The following is an 8,053-nucleotide window of genomic DNA, read 5'->3' on the forward strand; positions in this document are numbered from 1 at the left end:
AAGTGGGCGATGAATATGAAAAGAAACAAATTTAGGCTGCTCTTCATCTGAAACGAGTGTGTCTCAGACACATACAGATTTGCACTGAAATAACCAACGGGGGGAATTAAACCCATATAGTTGTGTCAGTGACAGTCGTGTGCGTCGATCCGGCCTGGCTGTGCTGCGTTAGATGCTGAACAGTCTAACATCCCCATCCCAGGGACTGCCAGACTTACAATCACTTCCTGGCTTAATATCAGAGGCATCCTGTGACCTGGGAACAAGTTGTGTCCTACTTGCTGTGGGCTGATTCTGTCAGTATTTTCTCTCGTCTTCACACGGAACATGAAGATTTCTGTACAGGGCAACCCTTGAACCGAAGAGTGATTTTTTTGTGTAAGTTTTATGACTTCTCTGAGTCAACAGTTCACATCCACGCCCGTTTCCAGACTCCAGTAAAGCTTCAGAAAAATGGATTTCAGTTTTAAATTGTTCAAAACGACAAGCAGAAAGGGCAAAAGCACGATTTGTGGCCCACACAGAGAAAATGTAACTAACACCACACACAGCTGTTTCAAGGGAGTCAGTGTGTTTTGCCATGACTAAGATGGAGCAGAGATGGTGACACAGCAGAGAGGAGAATGTGTTTGTTTTGGGGATGATTATTCATCTACTAATCTGACCCCATGGCTGCCCCGGGAACAAGCTTGAATTCCACAGAGATGGGCAAATCTTCCCAGTTTTAAGTGCTGACAGGGACATGTTTGCTCCAGGAGAGATGTCCTGTGCTAATAAGCGCAGTAGCATGTGATCTTATCATGAGAGATTATATCCTAATGCCAAGACACAAGGGAAAAGAAATAACTTTGCCCACACATCCTTGATTCTGGCACTGCCTAACTGAAACTGCTTGACTTTTCAGCCTTAAGAACTACCTTTTAATGTAACAGGTCGAGGGTAATGTTAATATAAAGCCCTCCTGTTTTTTCTGTTCTTCTATATAATTAGCTAATCTGTAGCTATAATCCCCTCTGTTCTTGGCTTTTTTCTCTCCAGTATTCAAATATGGCTGCACAATCTCTCGCTATTCTCCCTTTTAGTCACATACTGAATTTTAATATAAAACCCCTACAGCTGTTGATAAAGTTTTCTGTTTAGGGATTACTAATATATTGTGTGCACAAATATCGCTTATTTTTCCTCTAAATGCCCACTATCAATATCAAACCTTTCAGATTTTGCTTTTTCCCCTGTCTCAAGATAGCCAATTTGTGTAATCTTCTCAGAGTTTTCCTCATATTCTCTTAATTATCAAATGCTGATATAAACTTGCCTCAACAGTCACTGGCCCTATAGCCCCTCTCCCCCGAGTCACTGCAGCCCCAAACCCCTCTCCCACCCATCACCTCTGTCCCCAAATTCCCTTTCGCTCTCAACAAGCAATCGTGTGTCTAATTTATTTTATTTCTAAAAAGTAGCTTGATGACACTTCCCCAAAATAACTCCCCCAATAACAACTAGGTGGGTGAAACAAGACAATCACTACGCTCTCGAACGAACTCACACAAGAAAATGCAAAAAGACAAAAGAGGTGAACACTTTTCACAAGGTGATCACTCCATATCTGACCTCTCAGTCCTCATCCTCAAAGCAAACCTGCCCAACACTTTCAAAAGACAAGCCTGGGAGCTTAAATTCATAACTGCTAGACACCTAAAATCAAGGACTGAACAGACACACTGGATTTATGGCTTATTAGGCCAACCTGTAACCCGCTACCCCTCTCTTTTTGTCCTATGCCTGCAGAGGTGGTAATGGTCTGCCTTGAATGGTCACTTACAATATGTGCTAACTGCTTTTGCTAAACAACCTGCTCCACCTTGCACTGTGCTGCGATGCTCGGAGTACCTTTCCCAGCCCTGCAGAAGAGCTCTGTGTGGCTCGAAAGCTTGTCTCTTTCATCAAGGGAAGTCGGTCCAATAAAACGTATTATCTCCCCTGCCTTGTCCCCCAAGAGAGACAGAGTTTAGTCCTCGATTGGATACAAGCTACCACTGGCTGAAGGTTGGGTTGAACAGTGACAACTGCACGTGCCCTTGAGCTATTCAACTTCATGAGAAATGGTACACTCAAAAGCCTGTTGGCTGCCTTTTCTGGGCATGCTCAGTGGAATCCGTTTAACTCATGAGTGTTAGGTCAGTGACTAACTTGAGACCTAGCTCTCTTGTCAACATCAGTTTTAAAGGGACAGTAGATGCCACCCATTAGCTGTGATACATGTGCAGTGCTAGCATGGGTGCTGACTTTCATTTTTCTGATTGGGTGCTTCCACCCTCACTCTGCCCCAAGGCCCCGCCCCCAACACCCCACCCTCACTCCGCCTCTTCCCACCCCGCTGCGCCCCAGCTCTGCCCCCTCCCTGAGCATCTCCTCCCCGCCGCTAAATACACCCACTGTTTTTTCCTCCTGGGTGCTCCAGCCCCGGAGATCCCTGTGCCCAGATCAGAGCCATGGTTTGACCCTGTGACCCACAACATCCAGGTACACACACCCCGCCACACTATTGCAACGATCTTTGCACGAAACAGCCCTTGTGAGGTATCATTTAAAAACAAAGCACTAGCTGCTCAACCATACCATGGTGAAATGTACGTAGCAACACTATATGTAAACTTACAAGTTCCCCCATATGATGTTACTAGAACATGTTCAAGACCAGACAGCCTTGCCTTGGTAAAGGTGTGACATAGGTTTGTCCTAAACAAAGGAATGTGTGTTTACCTCAATTTACCTATAAACGGGACTATCCAGACATCTGAGGAAAGAGATTGCAGGGAACAGAACAAGTTGAATTTTAGCTAATACCAGCAGGGGGAAAACCCAGCATGGAGCTTCCATCATCACACGACCCCATGTTGCCTTCCTCACATAAACTTTACTTGGAGGAGTAACATTCAGGAGAATATATTGCAAACGTTTACTGGTGTATAAAGACGGAGGAGCTGAACCTCAAGTGATAAGCGACTGAATCAACTGATTGGATATAATATTACTGTACTTATAGAAGTATATAGAGTGAGGTCTTTTCTGAAAGCTAATGACACACTGGTGATTAATAGCATTATGAATGGTCCTTATTAACACTATATGAGGAAATATGGACACCTAATGATATTATGCTTTAAAGTCTGTGGCCAGACAGGGAGAAACACGTAGGAGAGAAGGCAACTATCTACCTGGCTGCAATGAAAGGTGAAATGCAAGTAGGGTGACCAGACAGCAAGTGTGAAAAATCAGGACGGGGTGGGGGGTAATAGGTGCCTATATAAGACAAAGCCCCAAATATCAGGACTGTCCCTATAAAATCAGGACATCTGGTCACCCTAAACGCAAGGTTTAACCAAAAACAATGGAAGCCCCATTTACACAGAAATCAGTAGGGGGTTGGGAAGTCCACAGAAAGGGAAGTAGAGCATGAGGTCATCCTGCCTCTTGAAGCAAGGTCATTGAAATTTGGAAAACATAAGCAAGGACAGAAGCCGTCTTTGGAATCCCTCATTAGATAGACACAAAGGAACAGCACTCTTGCGAGCTGAGAAAGTTGGGCCCTTCAACCAAAGGGGCGGGGGTTGAAGTCTCTGGGAACTGAATATAGGTAAGAAATCAAAAGGCAAAGGTCTTTCACCCAGAAGGACAAGGGAAGCCAGCCCCTTGGGCTTCTGCGGAAGATCCTGATGGAGAGAAAGTCAGCTCTGGCTAGCAAGAAGGAAGATTGCTGAGAGAAACCATCTTTAATAAAGCCTGTACCTCACTAGATTCAGTTTTCAACTTTTAGATGCAAATTTTCACTTTCATTTGCTTGTAACCATCTCTATTTTTATTCCTTTTAGTCAGCATCACTTAACCTATGACCTTTTGTTAATAAATCTGTTTGACATTGGGCATTGCAGAGCACACAGTTTGGGGAAAATTTGGGACTGGGAGTGTGTTGGGGTCACGCTGCTGGTGGTAACCCAGGCTAGTAGAGAGCAGGGAGTGTGACTGCTGTGTTGCTGGGGTCAGAGTGGCTGGACCAGGGTGGGAGTTATACACAGACACTCAAACTGTGACCTGCATGCTTGTTGCTGACTGTGACCATCCCAGGCAGGGAGTTACAGTAGCAAAGCATTGTGAGGCTCTCAGAGTTACAGGGTTAGAAGTGATGCAGCCTCGAACCCTGTAACAGATCCCCAAATCTGGGCAAAAAAACATTGGTGGAACCGCTCAACTTTGCAAAAAGAAGCTGTGGTCAGGGGGCTGTATCTCAGGAACCCCATATTCAAGTGACCCCAATTTTATTTCACTAACCCTACCCCATGATCCCATGAGGTACACCAAATATCAGAGCAATCCGAGTAACCATGCAAGTTTTAGAGCACTTAGAAGAGACAAGCATTAAACAGAAAGCTACAGAGTTAAACAACAACAGAGGCTGGCAGCCCGCTACAATTTCTCTGCTGTGTGGAGTCTCTCATGTCCAATATGATGTGAACTCTGCTTGAAACATTTGCCACACAGAGGATGTTTAGGAGGTCTCTATCTTGTATGGATTTGCAGAAGCCTGTTATGATCATAGCCCCAAGTGAAGAGTCACCCACATTCAGGTCCTCTTTGCTGTGTGGGTTTTCTGATGTTTAATAAGATGTGAGCTCCGCTGGAAACTTTTCCCACAGTCCAGACACTTATAGGGCCTCTCTCCTGTGTGGGTCCTCTGATGCGTAATAAGGTTTGAGTTGACACTAAAACTTTTGCCACAGTCAAAGCATTTATACGGCTTCTCTCCTGTGTGGGTTCTCTGATGTACAATAAGGTGGGAACTCCGACTGAAGGTTTTCCCACAGTCCAAGCATTTAAAAGGTTTCTCTCCCGTATGGATTCTCTGATGCACAATAAGCTGTGAGCTCTGAACGAATGTTTCCCCACAGTCAGGGCACTTACAGGGCTCCTCTCCTGTGTGAATTCCCTGGTGTCTAATAAGGTGTGACTTCTGAGTGAAATTTTTCCCACAGATGAGGCACTTATGGGGTTTCTCTCCTAAATGGAGACTCTGATGTCTAATAAGGTGCGAGCTCTGAATAAAACTTTTCCCGCAGACAAGGCATTTATAGGGTCTCTCTCCCGTGTGGAGTCTTTGATGTGAAATAAGATCGGAGCTCTGAACGAAACTTTTCCCGCAGTCCAAGCATTTATAGGGTCTCTCTCCCGTGTGGTGTCGCCGGTGTGTAAGAAGGTTTGAGCTCAGGCTGAAACTTTTTCCACAGTCCAAGCATTTATAGGGTCGCTCTCCCGTGTGGGTTCTCTGGTGGGTAAGAAGGTTTGAGCTCAGACTGAAGCTTTTCCCACAGTCCGAGCACTTGAAGGGTCTTTCCCCCATGAGCGTTCTCTGATGTCTAGGAAGATGTGAGCTGTCATTAAAACTTTTCCCAAACTCAGTGGATGTGTTTTTTCTCTCTCCCATTTGGATTCCTTGCTGGGCTGTAGTCTCCTTGAGATTCCCACAGCCACTCCCACAATAAATAGATTTATCCACCTTTTTCCTAGCTGCCTCTCTTACGACTCTGGAAGAAATTTCCCTTCAGTTCTTCTTGATAACGTCCCGCGCAGTTACACTTGCTGAGGATTTTCTACTGAGGATTCTCGACCTTCATTTTCACTCACTGTCCCATCACCTTCTGGGAGAGGGAGAGAGAGAGAGAGAAAGAGAGAGAGAGAAATAGAATCCAGAGAGCAGTCATTCCCTGGGCTGGAAAGAAAAGAGTATAGCAAAGAGCGGAAACACAATATAATAACTGTTTAGGAGACTGAGGAATTAGATTCTGCCTCCCCATCCCATCCAAACACTCAAGGGGAAACAAAGTCAGGGCGGGAACTCCTGCCAGCTGTCAGTTAGGACAGGTGAGAAGCTAGGAGTATATGATGTATGCAGTGCAGTGTAGCCGTGTCGGTCCCAGGGTATTAGAGAAACAAGGTGGGTGAGGTAACATCTTTTATTGGACCAACTTCCGCTGGGGAGAGAGACAAGTTCATGAGTGCATGATGACACCTTCTGGTTCAACCCTGGTTGGATGGAGGTGAAGCAGAACTGCGGGAGTCTGTTCACAAATAGAGCTGGGTTGAATTTTTTGGCCAGAGTTTATTTGCTGAAGAACATAGTTTCAGTCGACCTGAAACTATTTGTGAATTTGATTGAACTCCCCAAATAGTTTGTCCCCCCCGCACCTCTCAAAAGTGTGGAGGGGCCAAGGCACTTTTCACAAAATGGCCAGAAGAGAAGAGAGTGATGCCTCCTTTATAACCTTTACCCCGGCGGCTAAGGCACTTGCTTGGGATGTGGAGAAGGGATTTGAATGTGGGTCTCCCAACATTGCAGGAGTACTAAAATCTTTGGCTAATAATGTTAAAAATTCGGGCCTTATTTCTAATTTTCTTATTTCTTATTTCTAATCAGAATTTGTCTGGCTTTAATTTCCAGCCATTAGTTCTTGTTATGCCTTTCTCTGCTAGATGAAAGAAATTTTAAGTACCTGATATTTTCTCCCTGTAATCAAGTCAATAATTCATGGCAATAGTTCTGCAAAACGGAGGGAATCATCTATAATTCAATAATTAGAGGTGGCAAAACATCAGTGAATACTGAGATTTTTTTTATCAGGATTGATAAGTGAGTGAGAAAATTAGGGAAATCTATGAAAATGTGTATATCTTCACTAATTAAACAAAAAAGCCAGCAAAATCTGATAGGTTTTTATATTAATAATGCATATGTAGATGAAAACAATAAGCAATATTTACACAGAGATTAATAATGTATAAATACAGAGAAACGGATCAAAATCAGATAGGATTTTATATCCAAATTCAAGAAGAGCAAAAAGCTGAAGGATGGTCCAGCAATGTTTGATTATTGGAGAGAAAAGTGGCCAGAGAAGATAATTATAAAGAGAAGCATCAGAATTGGAGGGTTTTTTTTCTATATTACCCTCAAAAACTACATTAGGAAAATGTTATTAAGGTTGCAAAGTCCAACACTCACAGCTAGGCTGTACCAGAATCAAGGGTATCTGGGGAATATCAATTTCGTCCAGCGCATTATACTGTAATACAATCTCTAAGGCTAGAATCACATACTGCACTATTCGTTAACACAGGACCCTGCCTCCTTGTAGCTGGGATGTATTTGCTGCAGGAAACATCCCTGTCAGCAGCTGAATAGTGAAGAGATTTCTGTGGAATTCAAATGGGGGGGGGGGCCCAGGGCTGGGAGGGCAGATGGGTGGGAAGTAATGGGTTTGGTTTTTAAAGGAAGAATAACCACCCTTCCACAAACACACCCTCCCCATTCCCCTCACTGCTTTTCCTTCATTTCTGCCTCCTTATTCACCCCCTTCCCTTTCTGACAATCCAGAAACACAAAGGGGAAAACCCAGTGGGTGGGGCCCGTTCCTGGTCTCCCCTTCCCTGTTTCCCCTCCTGAATCCCCCAGTTTGCCCCCCTGCCCCCGGAGCAGATTCCCCAGAAAGGGGTGCTGCAAAGGAGAGATCAACTCCCAGGCAACTTCACACAGCTGCCAGATCCGAGTCTCCTGGGGCCCTTTGTGCCGTCACTTTCCTGCCCATCCCTCCATCACCTGGAGTCTCCGGCTCAGGAGCTGGTGTTGGCAGAGCCTGGGGATGCCCCCGGGGCCCAGGGGATAGTTCCAAAAAAATCCCCACCTGGGCTGGGCACAGAAGGAGCTTTAATGAAGGTCTCTCCCCTGCACAGACCCGGCTGGGGAGCAGCAGATGCTGGTTCCTCCCCAGATGACAAGGGAGGAGACAGCAGCTCCTGACCCAGGAAGATAAACAGAGCCAGAGCAAACACAGCTTCCCCCTCCTGGCCCCAGCGAGAACCAGAGCCCTCTGGATACAGCAGCTAATGAAACTCTCTGCCCCCCTCACCTAGCACAGCCCTGGCCCAGGAAAGATCTGGGGCCAGAGCCCTTCTCTCTCTGCCCTTGAACTCTAGAAACCTGCAGAGGAAATAGCAGACAGAT

At 45.3% G+C, this 8,053-nt stretch overlaps 1 protein-coding gene across 6 annotated transcripts; it reads right to left on the reverse strand.

Moving 5' to 3' along the window:
• Positions 1-3,772: 3,772 nt before the first annotated feature.
• On the reverse strand, positions 3,773-7,822 carry LOC140898414 (uncharacterized). Of its 6 annotated transcripts, none has more exons than XM_073312226.1 (2): positions 7,734-7,822; positions 3,773-5,690 (listed from the first exon to the last, which is right to left on the reverse strand). In XM_073312226.1, exon 2 carries the CDS (start codon positions 5,477-5,479, stop codon positions 4,622-4,624), a length of 858 nt encoding a protein of 285 aa, XP_073168327.1. In that variant the 5' UTR covers positions 5,480-5,690; positions 7,734-7,822; the 3' UTR covers positions 3,773-4,621. The 6 variants fall into 6 exon arrangements, with proteins under 6 accessions (XP_073168327.1, XP_073168325.1, XP_073168324.1 ...); XM_073312224.1 differs by having other exon boundaries at positions 3,773-5,693; XM_073312223.1 differs by having other exon boundaries at positions 3,773-5,764.
• Positions 7,823-8,053: the final 231 nt, after the last annotated feature.

This window comes from Lepidochelys kempii, chromosome 14 (assembly GCF_965140265.1).
Source record: "Lepidochelys kempii isolate rLepKem1 chromosome 14, rLepKem1.hap2, whole genome shotgun sequence".
Classification (NCBI taxonomy): Eukaryota; Metazoa; Chordata; order Testudines; family Cheloniidae; genus Lepidochelys; species Lepidochelys kempii.